Source organism: Thermobia domestica, chromosome 16, assembly GCF_964235325.1.
Source record: "Thermobia domestica chromosome 16, izTheDome1.hap1.1, whole genome shotgun sequence".
Classification (NCBI taxonomy): Eukaryota; Metazoa; Arthropoda; class Insecta; order Zygentoma; family Lepismatidae; genus Thermobia; species Thermobia domestica.
In genome coordinates, this window is record NC_137469.1 from 38,091,828 (window position 1) to 38,114,326 (window position 22,499).

The following is a 22,499-nucleotide window of genomic DNA, read 5'->3' on the forward strand; positions in this document are numbered from 1 at the left end:
AATATTGCCAGGTTACTCGTATGGAAAGTACAGGGGGTAGACCAAAAAATCTTTAAAAAAAAAAGGACACGTAAGTTTGGCCCTCCACTGTACAACACGTGTTGCGGTTGCCGATCGTTTTTTGATTTCAATGTGTCATGTGGACCTTCCTCTTCCGTCAGCAGTAACCAGTTCACATGTGAGTGTCGTGGTGTGAAAGTGGTGCGGTAAAATGGGCGTCCAAAGAGGCATGATCGTTGGTGTCCGTCTGGTTGGAGCTTCAGTGGCAACAGTAGCGAACATTGTAGGCGTATCCAAAGGCACTGTGTCAAATGTCACGAGGGCATACACAATTCATGGGCAAACGACGTCTGCAAAGCACAACAGTGGTCGAAAGACAATCCTGTCAGATAGGGACCGGAGGGCATTAAAACGGATTGTAGCAGCTAAAAAAAGAAGACCACTGCAATGAAAATTACGTCTGAACTTAATTCTGGCCTACATAACCAGGTTTCATCGAAAACAGTGCAACGGGAACTTCATAAAATGAAAAGTCATTGCAGGGCTGCTATCGCCAAACCCCTGGTCACAGCAGTAAATACGAAGAGACGTATCCAGTGGTGCAAGGACCTCAAGGCGTGGACTCATGAGCAGTGGAAACACATAATGTGGTCCGATGAATCGACCTTCACCTTGTTTCCAACAACCGTTCGTGTTTACGTATGGAGAACACCGTCGCAGGCCTATGATACAGACTGTCTGCTCCCAACTGTAAAGCATGAAGGTGGTTCTGTTACAGTATGGGCAGTGATATCGTGGTTTTCTGCAGGTCCCATCATAGCCCTGCATGGAATGATGAGTGCTAAGGCGTATGAGGCAATTTTGGGGGACCAGGTTCTACCCATGGCCCAAATATTGTTCTCTGATGGTGATGGTATCTACCAAGATGATTTGGCACCATGTCACGCTGCATAAACGGTGAAATCATGGTTTGAAGAGCATGACCAGGCGCTATCACATCTCCCCTGGGTCCCACAATCATCATATCTGAGCCATTGTGGTCTGAGTTAGAAAGGCGTATTCGGTCTCATTACCCTCCACCAGCATCCCTTAAGGAACTGGAGCATGTTTTGGAGGAACAATGGTACAAAATTCCACACACCACGATTCAGAAGCTGTATATGTCCATTCCACGTCGGATCCAAGCTGTTTTGGACGCAAAAGGAGGCCCCACACCATACTAGGTATGATTTTCACACTTTTGCAAACGTTTTAGATTTTTTTGTCCTGCCCCTGTATATGTGGAGTTTTAGTTGAGAAATATTCGAGGGAAAAAAACTTTGGTTTACCGAGAAAGTGTAGTCACGTATAGATAGATGTCACGATAGGATAGATTATAATCACTATCGAATGTGTAGGCTTTATGTGGAACAAAATTCATCATGATGATCATAATAGATATGCTGCCATTATTGGCAGGTCACTTAGTCGAAATAGAAATCGATCAAGGCGAAAAGCTTTCATGTACCCTAACTTTGTCTTCATGTATGATTTTTGTATTGAGATACTGTCCATCAACTGTAGTTCCTTCGGTACCTCCCTCTTTTTCCTTTCACCACACTTTCTAGCACGTCCCTCATTACTTAAATCATATGATCAATTACAAATATTCACAATACATTTCCAAAGTAATCGACACCAATATATAAACAATTGTATTGTTTATTAGATTCAATGCTATTGGCTTGTATAAAAATACTTTCACTTCAATTGAAATATTTTCCATAAGTAGAAGCTTTGCTTTGTATGTACTTAAATACAAACAAACTATTTGCTGAGCAAAACAATATATTCACATAAAAAAAATACATACGGGTTACAGTTTCGCCAACTAACACTTTGGCTTCATCATAGTGTCTGATGAAGCCAAAATATTAGTTGGCGAAACTGTAACACGTATGTAGTTTTTTTATGTGAATGTATTGTTTTGCTAAGCAAATAGTTTGTTTGTATTCAATTGAAAGTTCTTACAATGCACAACAATGAAGAAACTCCATTTTTCATGGAACAAGAAATGCATTCAAAAGTCTAAATTTCTTAACATAGAATTGTCTACGTTTTAACTACTGACAAACGCTGTTGTTCACCAATATTTTTATATGAAGAGGTGTTTCTTCGTGTGTGTACCTAGGTATGATGTCATTCTTATCACTATTTCATTCTGGTATTATTTCCTTTGTTTTCGTGTTGCTATCAGTTGTTATATTATTATTATTATTATTATTATTATTATTATTATTATTATTATTATTATTATTATTATTATTATTATTATTATTATTATTATTATTATTATTATTATTATTATGAAGAAAGAGAAACAAAATTACTCCTTCCTAGCACCGATTCGAATCTCCGGACTTCGCCTACTATCGTTTCTCTATTCTTATTACCAGTGGTCGAAGTGAGACAGTATGCAGTAGTATGCCATACCGACTCTGGTTTCTCACTGATGAAGGCATACCGCCTCTAATTTTTCAGTGATCAAGACATACCGTCACTGGAGAGTAGATGCCAAATATCTTTAATAAATCCATGCCCGTAAAATGATTTAATTTCTTATTTAGAAATAATTTCTAAGTTGCCAACACCGACATTTTTGTTATCTTTTCCCTACCTTTTGTTTTTAAAATCAAAGAAGTTCGTCTAGTTTCTATTTTGATGCACAATATTCATTTTTTCTCTTTTATGTATGTGTGTGTCTTCTTGCCTTAATGCATATAAATGTCGTGTTTTGAGCATGGTGAATTTAGGGTTATCTGCTGTGGAGGCGAAACTTCCGGGGGTTTGGAATACCCCTCAGTCGAGTAGAGAGTTAACTGGAAATTGTTAATATAAAAACTAGGTTTTTGAGTATTTTTAAGTATAATTCTCTATAATACAATATATTTTAAAAAATTAAGAAAGTTGTTGGCGGGGATCAAAGTCTCCCCATGTCCTCCCCCTGTAACTACAGAGAAGCTCTTGAATGGTTATTAGCAGGGACGTACGGAAGGGGGGGGACACGGGGGTCCGGACCCCCCCCGAAATTTCGACTTTTTAAAAATTTAGCCTAATTTTAGGGGCAATTTTAGCAATTTTAATATAAAATAGCTTCATATTTAGTTTGAACCCCCCCCGAAATAAATTCCTGGGTACGCTACTGGTTATTAGTCATTATGTAAATAGAAAGGCAATCTTTTAGGCTACATACCCTCACTGTATTTCAACATTTAGATAGCTAGTATGTCGAGTCAAAATCGTAATAAAACCGTCTCTTTTTTTTTTTTCACTTCGAACAATGCCCATTATTTTAAAACTTTTTTTTTTTTTAAGAAAAATCTTTCTAACTTCTTTTTCTACAACTGTTCACCACTATCCCGATTCGAGAATGATACAAACAGAGAAACATGGAGAACAATTAAAATTCCACCCATGCTGCAGCAGAAGAACTCGAAGTACCAAAAGGTTTCTCTTTACTACCATGAACTTAACTTACGGGGTGGTGATCCTACGTACCCGTCTCAAAATCAACAGAAGATTGACTCCTGTTGTCATACTACGTGATCAAGTCAGGTGATATTCCTCAGCCAATCAGAGAAAAGTTCGACCTAGTCACATCAATGCTATTCTACCATGTTTAAATTTGATAAAGTAATACATCTTTCAAAAGATATCTAAGAAGAGACACACACACAATGTAGGAATGGAGTAGTAGAAAAACGCGTATGCTCGATTCAATACCTGATACATTTTTTTAATTGTAAGGATTTGTACTATACTTCCGATGCTTTTTAAAAATTACTCGATTATTTTTTTCTGTTATTCGAATACTCGAACATTCGTTTTCATTATCGTATTCGAGAAATTTGAGTAATTATTCGTTACCCGAATATTTCAGCCGAATCTTCACTTTCCACGTATATTCCCCTTTAGGCTGAAGGAGACGAATGTTTAAAGTGAATGATTGTAAAATTATTAGTGAAATGAGAATAACGAACAAACGGGAAAAGCTCAGAGAACCTACAGCACTATGTTGTCCACCATAAGCTTACTATAAGTATTCGTATCAGTGTTTGTGGTTTAAGGGAAATGTCCATAATCTAGGGAAATTTTATGGGTAAATTTGGTAAAAAGGGATTTTTTCGACAAAACGTTGAAAATCCAGATAAATTCTCTCGCTGCCTGATTGACCGATACAAATGCTTAAATTTTTCTTTCTTTCTTTTTCTTTTTCTTCTTTTTTTTTTTTACAAATAAACCAATACAAAGTAACATAATTTGCACCCATTGTTGGTTGGGTGTATTTGTGTGTATTTTTTGTAGAAAGAAATGAAAGATAAAGTAAAAAATAGAAGCAAAAAACAACTGAATAAAGCAAACGCGGTTGGCACTTCCTTTAATATAGCTAAATTAATTCTATCACATAACTTCTGTCCTAGGAATTGGGCACTCAACGAACTAGGGAAAATTCGATAAGAAAAGGGAAAATTTTGAGTAATTTGAGGGAAATTTTCTTATGGAAACCTACGAACACTGAGTCGTATCCGTTATTCTGATGTTTGAATAATTAGTTATATTAGTGGTAACAGCAAGGATGTTATAAAATAATATTTTATAACATCCTTGGTTAACGACGTTAGACATCCTTACAAACAAAGAAATTAAAAATGAAATCTTTCTGTTTTACATCCTGTTTTTATGGATTATGTCGTAGGCTATAAAAATGAAATGAAATCTTTAACTTTTACGTCCCACACTTATGCCGGTTAGGCTAAAGGAGATAATGATGATAAGAAATGGATGAAATGGTGGAATGAAGAGAATGGGAGGAAACGGGAGAATCCCGAGAGAACCCACGAGCACGGTCTTTGTCTATCACAAGGTCCACACGGCGCGAGGTGGGATCGAACCAGGGACCCCTAAGCACCGGAGGTGAACGCTCTACCACGGAGTCCCCCTGTCCCCCGTAGGCTATAAGTTGAAGGATACGACTGTATAATGAAAGTAAGTGATTATGAAAGAAATTGATGGAAAATGAGAGAACCCCGAAAATATATTCACAAACACTGTGTTTTCGGCCACAAATTCATAGCTTGGGATGGAACCGTAGACCTCTGGTACCAGAGAGAACGCTCTACCACTAAACCATTGTGCTCTTATGCTGTATGTACAATACCTTTACTGCAAGCCATTGTTCATTTCGTATGTTCCATTTTCTCTGTATTTTATTAAGCATAGGGTGACCGGTAAATTGAAAATGAGTGTAACAAATCAATGTGTAAGCTTCAGAAATTGACTTTAGTTGGAATTGCTTGTTTTTGTTTTACATGACGTCACAAATAGCCCAGCTTTGTTTTCAAACATTTGCATTATAGATCGTTCCGATCAGAAAGTTATTATTAACCTCTGGTGCTATTGGAAGGCGCATTTAAAGATAAATTGTTCTCGAAAAACAATAAACTTCTCTATTATGGAAAAAGGAAAAGGAATTTTTCCATTTTGGAATTCAATAAGCTGTGTTCACTCAAAATATGTATAGTGGGGGATAAATGGGGCCTGATTCTGTATCAGCCTTTACAAAATTTATGAAGCGTAACTACCATGCAGGTTATCGCAAACTAAAACTAAGATTTTCGGTTACGTTCACGCAAACCGTTAAGAAATGAAAACTCCGTAAAATTTGTATTAATATATAGGGCCTTATGCAGAGTCGTTCTGACGCGTAATTAGTGCCATACTAAAGAGTTCGACTAACATATGTTTCCTGCTGTGGTCAGCCCCTTAGTATGACGGTAATCATACGTCAAAATGACTCTGCATAAGGCCGATAATTTCTTTAGGACTTTTAACACAAACTCATACCTTTCCACGAAACATCTATATCTGATCGATGTTTTTTTTTAAAAAAAATATCATTTATTTGTTCTTTTAATTAGATCCATTCCTTATTCAGAGAAAACCTTGCATATATATGCAATATACCAAATGTAATTACTAAAGTTTGATGAACTGATCAGGGGTGCCCAATCCGCAAGAACCTGGTAGCAAACTCCTAATTTATGATTTATCATTCTCTATTAAATTTACCATCATCCACCAAATTCAACATTCTTGCCCCAAATTACCATCTCCCCCAAAATATACCTTTCTTCCCCAAATTTATCACTCTCCAGGTTGATTTTCAGTTAAAAATTGCGTCCCGCATTCAATACTCACATATCTGCTCTGTTTCTAGTCATCCTTGTGCATCATTACATACTCTAGGAGATTCATTCTGTGTTTATCTTCGTAAAAATACATAAAACTGAAAAAGCGGCTAGTCTCCAGTGTGTTTTCATAAACTGAAAAGCAGTTTTTCGGAAAATTGACGCAAACTGTTACTGAATGTACCCTTAGGATGGATTCCATAATTTTGAAATAAATTTCTCACGGTGTCAAATCACAAGCATAATAATGGCTTTAATTGAGCTTTATATTTTGTTACGTGCCAGTCACCACTTGGATAATTATATGTCAGAGCATACTTCAACCCGATTTTACCGATTGTTCCCAATCGGATCCTGCACTGGAGTGAATATATTTTCAGCTTTCAAACATTAACAACACACTACAAGCTGGCTGATAATCTGGGATGACTAATATAGTTCCTAGTTGGGCCCCGTACATTTTGAGGCCGTTCCTGCTATAGAGTGAATATTTATATCCAAAAGTGATACTGAAGATATTAGGGCCATTCAAACTGATTTGTGAAGCAATATTAAATTGAAATGGAACACTCCATCAAATATTGTATGTATAGTTTTATTTTTAATAGGCAAGACATCAAAAATGCATACAATTTTACATCGTATAGGTTGGTGGAATAGGGGGTCATACCGCACCAGTCTTCACAGAATTCTTGATACAACGCAAAAAATGGAAAATTCTTTGATGCGTTGACGAAAACCGTTACAGAATTTGTCTGATTTTCACGTCACGATATAATTACATGTGAGGGAATTTTATTAGGTAATTTAGTGTGAAGAGGGATATTTGCGAGAATGACCTGGGAATTTCCAGAATGGGTTAGAATCATTGGTTGGGTGTTTGCCAAGATCTCGAAACTTCCGGAATGTTACAGAAGCGTAGGTTGCATATATATCCTTGGAAGGCGACGCGCGATTGGTTAATGTTACATACAGCAGAGAAAGTGTTGTGGCGTTGAGAATTTTGTGCGGTGCAATTTGGAACTTTAATAGTGGTGATATTTGTCAAGTTAGTGAACTACATTCTCAGTTTGAAAAAGGAGACAGTGTTATAGTGAAGGTGAGTGTTTTAGAATATTATGTGTATTTAATATACCTTGATCAATATTTGTTTTATTAAAGAACGAGTGCGTTAAATGTTTGCATATGGTGCCACGAATGGCAATTTTAATACATATTTTCATCAAAGTTCTATAGATATACGTATTCAGTTGGTAAGTTATTAAGTTAGTGCTTCTTCTATTCTATTTATATATTTTATGATTAGGTTTAATTTTCTGAATATTTTGAATCAATTTGCATAAGTAGACTACTTCGTCATATTTTGGGTGTAGTCTGCTGGTCTTCCAATTAGTTAAAATAATTTGGTTTACAGTACAACAGATTCATGTATAGTCTACAACCCCGTATATTTTTTTAATGTTGAAATTCCTGAATAGCACTATTGAAGGTAGGTAATTCACTGATAAAAGATAATGTCTGTGCCATAGGTATACTTCGTGTCGTCATTCTGTAGTGACCTCAGTTGGTTTATTTATATCTGGTTACTGTCCTGGGTTTACATCGAATTCTGCAGGATGTCTTTCATTTAAACAAAGATTTTTTATCGTATCCGAATATGGAAATTCATTGTGCTCCAATCGTACATAGGACAGTTGTTTTTCGAAGCATAATTCTGTTTATTCTGTACTGATGAGATGGAAGACTAGTTGAGATTTTCTAGAACAATCTCAATTTCTAAGCACTGTAAAATTCAAGTTGTATGCGTTTGTTTGTGTATGTTATTCCTTCCCCTTTACTAAGTGCCAGTAATCATATAGCACAAGTATATGGGATCTCTAGATACGTATAAAGCGTCATAGTAACGTAACAAATATTTATATTTACATTGTACCATCGTTGCTTTCTCCTGTCTTAAAGCGGACTAAATGGAAAAAATAGCATGTAGTACAGGTTAGTGTTTCTTTTTCTCAAGTAAGTTACTGTCTTTGTTACCTTATGTTCTTATCTTAGGTAAGACATCCAAATTTAAATAGACAATTAACCTCTGTCTGCTGGAAAATAAAGATCAATTACGTATGTTACAATACGATAAAAGAAAATAATTTTGAATTGGTAAGTTTTGCCTGAGGGGTTTTTATTCCGCTGTTGTGAGCAAGAAATACGTAAAAACTTTAGGATATTACAGGAAAAATAGAAGAGTGAAATAGTTTCGGATATTACTTCGTTCTTCTTCTTGTTCACCGTGGAGATTTTGTCCAACAGCTGAACATGGGATGAGAATCACACCTGAAGCTCCCACCGGGAATCCAACCCACGACTCCCGCGCCAAATGCGCGTAGGTAATGTGGTTAGCGTGCGCGACTTTAGCGCGGGAAATCTGGGTTCGATTCCCGGTGAGAGCTCGTGATGTTTGAAACCCACGTAAGCTGTAGATTGAAGTCTCAAATAGCCTCATTGCTGAAAAGGACACTATACTAAGGTCGGGTTAACTATCAGAGAGCATGCCAGGTATGAAAACTGGATAAATTTACAGAAAAGAAATGGTGAATCGGTTATTTTTCGTGAAATTCCTATAATCAATTTTAAATGTAATTTTGACATATTAAAACCTGAGTTTTGTTATTATTATAAGTGAAAAAATGCTAACATCATACGTAAAGATGTAAGGGGGGAATTAGTTCCCCGTACTGAAAGATAGCAGTTCCATGTGATGAACATGATATTTCAGTTTTATTACAACGTATGTTGGTGAGGAACAGGAGTTACTTCGTTTTATGGTGAGCACAGATTATTAAAATTAAGCAGGAAGTGTACTAATTATCAGGTTTTCCGATGCTCCTGTATTTCTTACGTTTTAACGAAACCTCCTATATTTTTGTCGCATTGCTACTTCCACTGCTTAAGAAATTATCAATATCGAAACCATTGTTGAAGTACCTGCAGTGTCTACATCCACTGTTGAGAAAGGAAATTACTTGTTTATCCCTTACACGGAATTTGGCGAAAGAAATGAAGCATGTATTTGCAGTTTATAAGAACATCGATGTCTTCATGGACGAGTGGAAACTCTTATTCTGTGGAGCCACTTATTGAAGATTCTAGGTTTATAGAAAAAAAACTGAATGTGATGATGTCAGATGCTTGCCCCTGGGTCAACACTGGGCAAGAGTATGTGATATAAGAAATGCATGTGGAACAATTAAATATCCAATGATGTCTAAGGTGCTCAAAGCTTGCCTGTCTGTATTTCATGGTAGTGCTGATGTGGAACGTGGTTTCTCAGAGAACAAACACATTTTATGAAATGATCGATCCCGTCTTACACACGAGACTATAAAGGCTCTAAGAACTGTAAAGGGCGGCAAGGTTCTAGAACACAGGCCCCCCTTCCAATTTAGGTGTAATAATGACTAAAAACAACGTGCCCTGCGGGGCTCTAACCCCCTTCACTCGCTAACGCACGTTCGGCAATACCATCTGAATTAAATATTGAACTTGGTAAATGTTTAGCAGACGGGGTCCAGAAGTACGTAAAAAACACAAAATTTACGGGAGAAATGGAAGATACAAATACTTAGATCTAACATACCCTAACCAAATCTAACCTAACATAAACTAACCTAATATTAATAGAAATATGCGAAATTCTATCATTTTTTTCCCGGAAATTATGCTTTATTCCTACACTAATATTATCTAACATAAACTAACCTGACCTGAACTACCCTAATGTGGTCAGAAACTACCGAAATTGTAACTATTTTCTTTTAGAAAAAAAAAAAATAGTTGAACCCCGTCTGCTAAACATTGTCCTTAAACTTTGGTAGAGAAAGGAACCAACCTAGCTACTAACCTGTATGAAGGGGGGGGGGGGGCTGTGTTCTAGAACCTTCCCGTATAAGACAGCATTAGCATTAATTTCCATCTGTTTTTAAATTTCCACCTATTGGATAATTGAAATGTTCCTTCCGATAGGTAGAAATATTATGAGTTTCTTTCTTCCTTTTTCGCAGCTTTACGAAACCTATATTTTTTTCATTAGCATTGGAAAGTCTGAAATATAAAAAGACCTTAGCAGGAAATGAGAAATAATCACGTATTTAATTGTGAATGTTGTAGTGGTGTGGAATTGTAATAGCAATGACTGCATTATGAAAGCAACCAACCTAACGTAGTGTTCTATAACTACATCCTTATTTACGCGTATAGTCAGTCACTAACGCGCTTCCGGTCGAATCACCAGTTTCACCTTGCCCTAACTCAGTTAACTTAAATGGTACAGATTTGTTTTTTTGACATGTTTTTATGGCATACGTCCGGTCGCAGTATTAATTAATTCGCAAAATGGTATAGCCTTCCTAAAGTGAATTTGCACAGAGGAATAAAGCTCATTTCTTAAATTTGAACATGTTTTCCCTGCGGCACAAAGGCCATCAAATCCAAGTGAGTAAATCCAACATTACTTTTGCAACATCCTAATTTACCCGCATGCCCACCGTGACTTGAAGCTTCAGCTCCTTACGGGCGCACCTGCTATGACTCTGCGCTAACTCGGTTAGATGCGATTCGTGATTTTAAGTGCCAGCCTAGCATAGGTTGGTTGCGTTTTTTGCACTGTAGTTTTTATGGCATATGTTAGGTACGCTGTTTCTACTCATAACCGTTAAGCCCCCGTCAAATCAATTTGTATAGAAGGCACTCAGGACAAGATACGTTTTTAATTTTGTAAGAGTATCCGAAGGTGAGAAATTACATTTTCAAGTGATTTGTTAAATTGAACATCTGGCTTGCAACTGCGGAATATATCCCGCTTGAAGTTACTAAGTGATGTAGTTGAAAACTTACGCAAGTGCCACGACAGTATATTATAGAACTGTTACTAAATTAGATTCGAGGGGAGGAGGGATCGTATTGAACCTACAATAGTACTACCAGTGCCCAAACGAAACCAGTACTACGAAATGATACTAAGAAAAATCAGCATTACGTTTTTGTAGTTTCTTGTAAATTACTTTTATAACCACAATGCATCCTTATTATTTTGATAGTTTTCCTGTTCGTCTGCGAGATTATTTTGTATTTGACTATTTATGTTTAACCTTTAAACTACGGAGGTAATTTATCTTTAAACTACATTTAAAGCGTTTTGGTAAGGGATTACAAAGAAGTTCATTTCTTCACTCCTATTGATCGAAGACACATGAAACAAAACGTGTTACAAAAGTTATTGTAGTACCATTTCGAAATCGAAATATCCGTAGTTAAAACAAGAAACAGGATATTTTGAAAACAAAATATCCCGTAGTTTGTATGTTAAAGTATTAACCTCATCCATTTCGTGCCTGATTTTTTTTTTTTTTTTTTTCTTCATGGCCACACATTTGAGCCTTTAAGTTTTTGTTCGCGTTCGTTAATTTTCAATAGGTTAAGCTTAGTTTTTCATTCTGTTTTTGAATTTGAGTTTGTTTCTGTGTAAATGATTGAAATAATTAGTTGTAACTGTGGTTAAAACTGAGGCTCACAGTACTTATATTCTTTTTTTCTATTTTTCAGCAATGGGAAGAGATTACTACAAGATTCTAGGCATTTCCAAGAATGCCACAGACGACGAAATAAAGAAGGCGTACAGGAAACTTGCTCTCAAATACCATCCTGACAAAAACAAAAGTCCAGGAGCTGAAGAGAAATTCAAAGAAGTTGCTGAAGCATATGAAGTTCTAAGTGACAAGAAAAAACGGGACATTTATGATCAGTATGGTGAAGAAGGGTTGAAGGGCGGTGTTCCTGGTAGCGGATCTGACGGTAACTCGTTCTCATACACTTTCCATGGTGATCCTCGAGCCACATTCGCACAGTTCTTCGGTTCTGCTAGTCCTTTCCAAACGTTTTTCGACTTTGGGGGTCCAGGTGGCAATCGAATGTTCTTCCATGACGATGATATGGACATTGATGACCCTTTCGTGACCCTTGGTATGCCCGGCGGCCGACCGGGGGCAGGAGCTTTTAGGTCTCATTCGTTCAATTTCCACGGCTCCCCCAATCGTTCGAAAGACAAAATTCAGGACCCAGCAATTGAGCATGACCTGTACGTCTCTTTGGAAGACATCACAAGGGGTTGTACGAAGAAGATGAAGATATCAAGGAAGGTCTTACAACCAGATGGCACGACGAGGAAAGAGGACAAGGTTTTGACAATAAATGTGAAGCCTGGCTGGAAAGCTGGAACCAAAATAACTTTCCAAAGGGAAGGAGACCAAGGCCAGAATAAGATTCCAGCAGACATAGTGTTTATCATTAGGGACAAACCACATCCGCTGTTCAAGAGGGAAGGCAGTGACATAAGATATACAGCTAAAATCTCACTGAAAGAGGTAAGTACTTTTATTTGGTCATTTGGGATGTTAAGTATGTGGAGAATAAGGGCCAGAGTAGTAAACCGCAATTCTAATCGAGATTGCTATGTGCTCTTGCATTTCAGTCACCTATAAATATGTCAGGTTTTCAGGAATATTTCCTGTGTAAATATTATGATGTAAAGTTATTCGCCGTGTGCTAATGAATTTCCGGCGTATCACTTTTTAGCAAAATGAAAACTTAACTGGCTCTTATTCTTATATTAGTGTGGAGGTTTTAGGTTTTAAAGATCAGTGGTTTAAATATTCATGATTAACATATCCATAGGCCAATAATGCTCCATATAATGCTAGACGGATGTTTTATTTATTATTTTAATATTCACCTACCTAGTTGTGTGAAAGTATTTTCACGACAAATGGGTGACCATTCTTGAAAGTATGGACTTTTTTTTCCCTCTGACATTATTTTGACGTAATTGAGATTATATGATCTGAACAAGTCAGAACATGCAGAATTTAATGACTGCTATGGCTAATTAAACATAAGAAACACACATTAACTATCGCTCTATCGCAGTACTGAACTGGAAGTGTGCTGCTGCTGTACAGCTAGACATTCTAGACGAAAGGAGAGAACTTCATTGGAAAGACGGTTTGCATACAGCCTTATAGTAGAGAAGTTCCGGGTCAGTATCGCGCGACTGGCCATCCTGTTTGAAATTTTTCCCTTACCGGTAATCTAGCCAGACAAATGGTGTGGTGTGTGGTATCGCCTTTTTTTTTTGGGGGGGGGGGTTGCTGATCCTTCGAATAATTCCGTTCCATATTTTCCAGTATGAAATGACCTTCCAGCTGTGTTGAATGTTAATTGGAAACTCGGATTCGATTCTCAGTGGAAGCGCGTGTGATTCGAGAGGCCGTGGTGGCTTAGTGTTAGTGCTCACCTCTGGTGCATAGGGTTTCTGGTTCGATCCCAGGTCGCGCCAAGTGAACTTTGTGGTGTACAAACACAGTGTGTGTGTCTGGGGGGGGGGGACTATTTAATCAACCGCTCAGTGGTGTAGTACCATTCTTCTGTCCATTGTCATTGTGCAGGTGTTCATGATTATGCACGTGGAGTGTTGAAATTGTCATGCGTGTAGTGAATCTTGTCAATTCTGAAATTCAAATTTATATTTTAAAACTTCTGTTTTTCTTTCATAAATGCTTGTACCGAGTGGATTTTCGAAGAAAGGTCAAGCAATTCATTTACATCGCACATAAAATGGAGGAAAGGTGAGGACATACACCGATAAAAGCCCGTAAAATTCAAACATTAAATGTGGCAAAACCATTGCTGAAAGCGCGCGGATGATAAAAGTGCATAAAGTACAGTAGGTTGGCAGTTGGCTAACATTCGGGAATCGGGGTGCATAAATACTGAAAGAATTGGTAGATGTGGTCGAAAAGTGAAATCCTAGACTGAACCAGTGTATTGTGGCGGTTGTCTCGTGCAGAGAGGTTTCGATCGTCATAAGATCTTGCAATGAGTTGGCGGTGAACCTTTGGTGTCAATATTTGTTGAAATCCATGGGTTTGTGTTCACAGGGCTATCAAGAAGCCATGACTTACACAAAAGCAATGTACAATGCCTGTGCAGTTGTCTACGGCTCACAAGGATTGGATTAATAAACAATGGCACAAAATACTGTTCAGTGGTGAGATAAAAATTAAACGTTTATAGAAATAGTTCATGTGCCAGGGTGTATCGCTTGTCTGATGAAGCATTTAATCCTGTGTGTATTGTTAAAACCTCGAAGTACCATTTCAAGTGTCAAGATTTGGGGATTTTTTTCCAGTGGGGTCGATAGAATCCGTCTTTGTGATGGCGTTGTTATTGCACGAATATACAAAATGATTCCTCAGACTAAAATGATGCGTTCGGGAAGAGATTCAAATATGATCCCTTTATTTTTCAAGGTTATTCTGCCCCTTGGCACCAGATTATATTATGTTCTTGGGCATGTTACATCACTTCCTTGGTCCGGTAGTTCGCAAGACTTAAACCCTGTTGAAAATTTATGGCGTGATTTGAAGATAATGGTTCGCGCAAGGACACCTACAACAAGATATAAGTTACTGAAACAAGAAACGACGTCTGACAACATTGCATTCAAGTAGACATACTGCAAAACTTAGTAAAGTCCATGCCAAAAAGGTGTTATCTAATTATCAAATCGCGTGGATATCCAATTAGGTATTACCCCAAGTCAGTCATTTTTGTACGAATCTAAATTTGACTTTCGTTTAATGGCTGTCATATTTTGCATTCTGCGTAAAATCTCCTTTAAGTTGATGTATATTTCATTGTACGTTTATGCTTACTTACGTAAAAACTTCGTATTACACGTTTGTGCCGCAGTGGCTCAGTGGTAGAGCGCTCACATCTGGTGTATGGCGTCCTTGGTTTGATCCTAACTGTGCCAAGTGAGCTTTATGGTGGACAAACACCGTGCGCGTGGGTTTTCTCGGGTTCTCCCGTTTCCTCGCGGTTTTTCCCACCACTTCACTTATTTTTCATCACCACCGTCTCGTTTAGTCGTGGGACGTAAAACTTAGATTTCATTTCACTTTTGTTATTAAACGTTGTAAACGCGTAAGATTTCTTGGAGTTGCAACTAATCTCTATCCATTGCTGTGAATCCCGTGAAAACTAAATGATGCAACAACATGTCGAATCTGTGAAATTTTGCTTCGAAGAACTACTGTGGGTGCTATTAATAGTATTGCTATTGTTAAATATTCATAGTTTTTCACTAAATACTCAAGTTCCTTGATTACGTAATAAGAAGAATAAAGGCGTAAAACCTAACCTAATAATAGTAAAATCTAATAACCTAACAATAGTAAACCTAACTGTAAGATGAAGGCAGCAAAAGATGTATTTATCCAAGAATGTGTAGAATTTACAAACTTACAGGTCTTGGTATCCTCACCAGCTTGCGGTGCGATCGAATGGTTATTCATACCACCGCCAATATCAGTCCACTAAGTTCTGTCGATGAGAAGAGACATATTTAACAAACTAAAATTGGTGAAAGGCGTTCGATTAAGCCATTGTTCACCGCAGGACGAAGAAATTTGAAACTCTTGTCAGTTTGTAATTTGTCGTATTGCTTTATATTTACTTCTTTTCTTTTTCTTTCTTTTTTTTTTTTTTTTTTTTAATAATGATGAATTGGCTAACAGAAAATCATATTTCAAAATTCAATAATAAGTGCAAGAATTTTGATATGAGTGGGCATGACTGTAGTGAGATTCGAATTCTGGTTTCCAGTTTGCAGTATTGTTGCGTTAACCACTACGCTATTCAGTCATCAACATTCCATCACTCTCGAAGCTCTTCCATTTATCATATTCAAGAATTTTAGTTAGCTCTGAAATAGTTGGGGGCCTGCGTTGGCTCAGTGGTAGAGTCCTCACCTCTGATACTTGGGGTACCTGTTCGATCCCAAGTCGTGCCGCGTGAAGTTTATGGTTGACAAGCACAGAGTGCGTGGATTTGCAACTTGTTTTCATTCCACCATTTCATTTATTGTCAATGTTAAACTTTCACATTTTTCTGAAATAGTTGTCTGTCGGCAATTTCGTGGTTTGCATATGAGTTCTACTGTGCGTATTGAATGGAGGTCCTTTCCGATTAATTAAATAAATTGATTTCTGGTATTCCTATTTTATTTTAATGTAGCGTTTCAGATTGATTGACTTCTCTCCGATTGTTTAAAATTCATGTGATGGATAACCTGTTTGTAATTTGTAAGCGTGATCGTAGATTAGTTTCTCGGTGTGTGATCTTATTTATCTTAACGTTGAAAAAATAGATATTAAATTAAATATCCGAAGTGTACGTCTTTAAAATAGAACAAATTGGATAGGTTGAAACGTGAGCGTTTCTTCTTAACACACGCATATATTTGTATGTGGGTGTTAAGTGATTTGAGAGGATACGTGTGGACATCAAGAGAACATATATTATTATCTTCTTAAGAATATCACTAGACATTAAGGAAGAAATATAATTGATTACGTTTGTTACTGAATGATAGTTGCTGACAAAAGTAAATGCTCATCTTCTAATGTTACTTGATCAACTGGGAAATGCAGCTCGGTGGCAGATCACTCACCTTGGTGCAAGAGTTCCCGGATTTGGCCCCGGGCCATAACATCGTGTCAGAGTTCTCAATTTTATTCCTATGTTAGTATTCCACCAGTTATTGCATAATAATTCATTTTCATTAATCATTCGCCCGCCTTATGCCTACTGGGCGAAAACGGGTAAAACTTGAAATTTAATTACATTCCATTTGATTGGGGTTCTCAATTTTACTGTTACTGTATCAGTGTGCTGTTGTCTTAATAAAAGTAGTTTCCTTTGGCGTTTAAATTATGTAGTTCTCAGTGCCTTGCCGAAAGAAACTTAATTGACTTGACCAAGTGAGTGGTCGATTCAGTCCATAATAATTCAAAAAAATAAAAAATAACCATACAGCTTTTTGTTGGATGGTGTGGTCATGTACGTTGATTCCCATCACGTTGTTTTCTGGTTTTCTAGGCTAGGGTTCGAAACTTATTAAATTTTATTAAAACGTACCGGGATTCAAGTCGGACTGCATATCAAGGTACAGTCAATAATCCGGCTACACGGGAAGACTATTCCGATGTTTGTGTGTGTGTGTGGAAGGGGGGGGGGGAGTAACATAGCTTTATAGAATGAAAAGCCTTTAAGTTATATTTTATTGTACTTATTGTATTGTCAATATTTTTTTTTAAAAAAAGTACTCGCTAATATTAGGTCATTTCATGTATGCATCGCGTGATGCATTGAAGTACTGCTGAAAGTTACGTTTTATGATCAAATTAATACGTCTTCAAACATTTCAATGTTGAAAACCAGCAGTGATTTGATACCATAGGTAAAACTCACCCAACAACTTAATTACCAGGTCCGTGAAACTGTTGAGTGTAAGAATTCGAAATTTGTTCTGAACTGAGGATACAAAGGGGTTTTACTGGTTTAAGGGTAGAAGGGGTGGGATTAATAAATTTTTCACTGTTATCACTCCGTTGAATCGCTGGACATAAACTTGTAATTTTGTATATGGGGCTTCTGATACACAGACCACGGATACTTCATTCTTGTACACAGATTTTGAATCTTCCAGCCTGAAGACAGGGTTTAACAATTATACGTTTGTTTCAGAATCGTTAAACGTAGACTCAAAATTTCAGCTTTTCTTCAGAGTAATAACCGTTCGGTCACTTGCATAAATGTAGTATCTCAAGAAGATCCAAAGTTTTGATCACGACGTGGAGGTTTTACTAATGCGTCATAAAATATTTTAAATGTTCATCATGTAAATAAGGTAGCTTAGGTATTGTGGACTTCGATCTTCAGGCATCTCACCAAACGCTTTCTCATTCTGTCTTCCCTCTCCCTTTTTATATAACCAGCTTTGGCTGAAATATTTCATCTTTGTTCATTAGTATTTCTGACCATAATAGCCTATAATGTAACGCATTCTATAAGTGATCTGAGGGGCTGTGTGACCCGACTAGAACTTAAGATATAAAATGAACTTAAGTTGAAGTTAGAAGTTCCCATTATGCTTTTCCTACGTGCTTTATTTGCTAAGGTCTAGTTCTAAACCACGAGGTTTTTCGAATTGTATGATCCATACAGGTAGTAAATGTTGAGATAGTACCTCATACTATGCATGAGATTCATTATTTCTACTGTCGATGTCAGGTCAGATGTTGCTCGCGAAACGGTTAGTTGGCGGATAAGGTGTTTAAGAAAAAGGCTGCTAGCTGTGTTAGTTTGTCTTTTCTTTATTGCTTTGAAAAAATTCTAAAACTTACTTCGCTGACGTTTTTGTAAAATTTTCACGTAAGCAGTTTTCAGTTGTTAAATTGACCACGGTCAAAGCATTAAATTTGAAAAGTTATGATGCGTGGATCTTTTGGGTAAATTTCTTGATGGGATTTTGCATCGTCCTTGCGCTCTGAGTAATAGTTGGTATGTTTAAAAATATTATAAGATCATTTTGTAAGATAATGGGTTCGGAAAATGTTCTTCAAACCTGTGCGCCGATTCTGAAAGTCAGACACTACAGCAATATCTGTTTCGTTGTGAAATATTTTGTAGCTCGCTTCATGCCCATTTGCATAAATGTTTCATGATTTTAAGGTAATTTTAGCACTATTTACTCATAAAGCCCTGTTGGCAGCACGGCCTTATTTTAAATAACTAACTAGTCGTGGCGGAATTGCTTTTTTCTGTCTATTTATTTCGTGTGTTGATAATTGTGGTCAGGTGAACAGTCTTTCAAAATCGTCGTATTTTTTGTGTATTTAGTATATGTGAATTTTATTCCTTGAGGGAGTGCAATAGAATTGGTAGAGGTGTCCCGGATTTTCAGTTTATGAATTTGGTCACCCTGTATATAAGTCTGCATGTTTTTCCTTAAATTATAGTCACTGGTATAAAAAGTACGCTTAAGTTTTACGAAGGAGTAGTGTGTATTTTTATCATGTAGTGTGACCAGTGAAATACTAATTCCAATTAACCACTATTCTGAATACATCAAACTCTCTAAATGATGAGCGATTCAAACTGCTTTTAATCCATCCTAACACATAGCAAAAGATTAGGATTGTTGGTAGCTAAAAATTGGGAATACTAATGTCAAAAAATAGCTAGGCATTAAATCGTATTTCCAGTCGCCGACTTGGCGCCCGAAGTTTTTTCAGCCCGACAGTAGTAATGTAAAATCTAATTATTAAATAGTTCTAATATTGTCGGTGCTACGCCGAACTATTAAACTACAAAATTTTAGTTTTGGAAACAATGTATAAAGTTCAGAGATAATGTGCAGACAAAAGATCGCAGTTTATATGGTTCAGTAATTTATGGATCTGTGAAGTGAAAATAGATATTGGTCGTTGGTGATTTTGACGTAGCGCCGACGATATTATTATTATATCAGCCGAAAGTATATTTGTAAATATTTAATCTGACGTGTTTCTCTTTTCGTCTTTTCAGGCGCTATGTGGTACTATTGTAGAAGTTCCTACGTTGTCTGGCGAGAAAATTCCAATCAATCTAACAAATGAAACTGTAAAACCAACTACAGTGAAGCGAATTCAAGGATATGGACTGCCGTTTCCCAAGGAACCAAGTCGGAAGGGAGATCTGTTAGTGGCGTTCGATATTAAGTTCCCGGAGCATTTGTCTCAAAGTGTGAAGGATATTTTGTACGATACATTGCCCAATTAAAGACGTTGCAAACTTAAGTAATTGTTTAAAAAAAAGAAAAAGAATTTTTTGTTAAAATTATTTTCCCTCATTGAGGGTTCAAATATCGCAAGTTTGCATTTTGCAGAGGCGGCTTAATTTTTTTATAATTATTATTTAAAAGAAAAAGAATTATTGTGATCTAAGTAATATTTGTTCTTACAAGAACTCCAGTGTTGACGGGTTGCTATCTGGTGTTAACTTGACGGTATTTGAGTCTTAACGTATATGAAACATTTGTGTAACTAGCAAATAAGTGATTTTTTATATGTGTATATGTATATATATATATAATAATCTCAACCGCAGTTTTTCAATCACGGACGGAAGTTTATTTTGCTGAAAGAACTTTTATAAATTAAACAATAAAGAGACGAAGTCGGTGTTGTGCGGATTGTGTGTGAAGTGCATTTTGTGAATCGAGTGATTGTGTTCTCTGTAACAATGTAATTTAATTTTCTTTCGTTTACTGCACAAGAAGACTGGACATAACACGTTATGGTAGCAATCATACATTGTATGTATGATGTGAACTTTTATATATTGTACGTTTTAGTACAGCGTAACATGTGTTGTTGACATGTACATAAAGTAATGTGTATATATATATTGCTTTAGTTGCATAATAAACTATTCAATATTCTGAAGCAAGTGTTTTGCATGGACATTTTGCTTTCTTGCGTTGTATATACTGTTGCGACGGATTGGCTACTTTCGTTAATTTTTAACTGAAATAGTGAGATCAAACTGTGGAAGTATAGAATTACATGACTTTACCAGGCAAATACACTGCTGAGGTTGGATACGTGAATTGTAGACATTTATGTAGTGGTTCCCAAACTAACTTCTAAAACTTTTCAGGAGAAGAGTTCCATCAAGGGGCAGTAAAGATTGTCGTGCAGCTATGTCGGTTCTATTAACTTTTTTTCTTTCTTTTCGTGACCGATTTATTTATTCGTGGCAGTTAATGTTTCAGGGTACACAGCGGTTCAGTGGTAGAGTGCTTACCTTTGGTGCTAGGGGGTCCGTGGTTCGATCCCGGAGCAAGTGATTTTCTGATGGACAACACGGTGTCCGTGGGTTTTCTTGGTGTTCTCCCGTTTCATCTTATTGTAATTCCACCAGTTTTTTTATCATCATCATCATCATAAGGAGCATAATCGTGAGACGTAAAATTTAAGTTTGAAACGCGAACATTCATCTGACATAAAGATGACTTTATTTATGTAATAAACTTCCAGTTACACTCTGGTTAATCATACTGGAATTGAGACCAGATAGTTAACGAAAGAGGTGAAGAGCACACAACCAGCCATTAAGGAAACATTAAAAACTTTATAAAGATGAGTGAGATGGCTTATTTTCGAAGGCATTGCTCGTATTAATCACCCTATTTATTATCCATACATTGCGGTATAATATCGTGTAGACAGTCACATCTGCTTCATTTAATAAGAAAGAAAAAAAAAAAACTACCTAGATTTATGGAGTTGATCATAAAGAATTTCTCGAATTCTGATCATTTTCAATTTACAAAGCAACTTAATCGTTCTTGGTTTGTGTATCACAACGTTGGACGTAAACTTTTCGTCTTTTATCTGGCGGGATGAAGCCGAGAGTTGTAGTGGGTTCTGTATGATCTTGTAGAAATACTGTGTAAAATAGTTTTTAGTACGATCTTTCCATATCTCGAAATATTTCAATATACTGGACCTTAGTGTTTCCATTCAAAAACAAACCAGTATTATTGTCCACAGTGCCAAGACCTCTTTTTAAGATAAAATAAAACCAATAATGCATAATTTAGAATCAAGGTGTAAGTTATTCATTGTTGTAATACCATTTTCCAATACAATACTTGTAGTATGCAGTATATTGGACTTACGAAGTGTGAATATTTAATGTCTCACGACCAGTAAACTACACAGTTGTAATTACACTTCCTGTGATATTTTTTGTGTGTAAAGTTTTCAAAATCTTGATATTGTATTTAATTAGAAAAATTTTAAATATTGTTGTTAACCAATATCTTCCAGTTTTGTACGAATGTTGAAGTTATAGAACAAATATCTATTTTCTTTTTTTTTTTTCATAATACTTGGAACTGTGCAAAACTGAACAGATATAAATGAGATCTTAAGTGTATAAATAACTGCTGTTTTATTTATTATTACACTATCAAATAAACGAAAGTTTATAAGAAGCCGTATGGTTAATAATGCTCCGTATTTGATGTCGGCAAAAATATTTGCTTTTTTTATTTATTTATTTATCATTCTCATCCACCCGAAAAAAAGTGACAGACAGTATCAAATTTTGGTCTTTCAAGTGGCATCTGTCGATGGTCTTCGTTCTAGATGCCCTAAGGACTGTCTTATAGCTGAAGATTTGACATCTACGATATGATGTATAATGGAGCGAGTTACTCAGCTCTTGTAACGATAATTCCATTCAGCTTTCAATCGTGCCTTCATTCCACCGTTATTTTCTTTAGTTTCGTGGCCTATTAAACTACAGGGGGAAAAGACGTAATCACTCTAC

The 22,499-nt window shown here is 36.5% G+C and overlaps 1 protein-coding gene across 1 annotated transcript; it reads left to right on the top strand.

Moving 5' to 3' along the window:
* Window positions 1-7,120: 7,120 nt before the first annotated feature.
* LOC145673026 (dnaJ protein homolog 1-like) lies at window positions 7,121-22,072 on the top strand. The gene is made up of 3 exons (XM_081742350.1): window positions 7,121-7,326; window positions 11,823-12,640; window positions 19,707-22,072. The coding sequence occupies exons 2-3, from the start codon at window positions 11,825-11,827 to the stop codon at window positions 19,938-19,940; spliced, it is 1,050 nt and encodes a 349-aa protein (XP_081598476.1). The 5' UTR covers window positions 7,121-7,326; window positions 11,823-11,824; the 3' UTR covers window positions 19,941-22,072.
* The last annotated feature ends 427 nt before the right edge of the window (window positions 22,073-22,499 follow it).

Coding starts and splice junctions, on each gene's coding strand:
- LOC145673026 (XM_081742350.1), top strand. CDS start 11,825: ATGGGAAGAGATTACTACAAGATTCTAGGCATTTCCAAGAATGCCACA. Junction 12,641..19,706: donor CTAAAATCTCACTGAAAGAG/GTAAGTACTTTT, acceptor TCGTCTTTTCAG/GCGCTATGTGGTACTATTGT.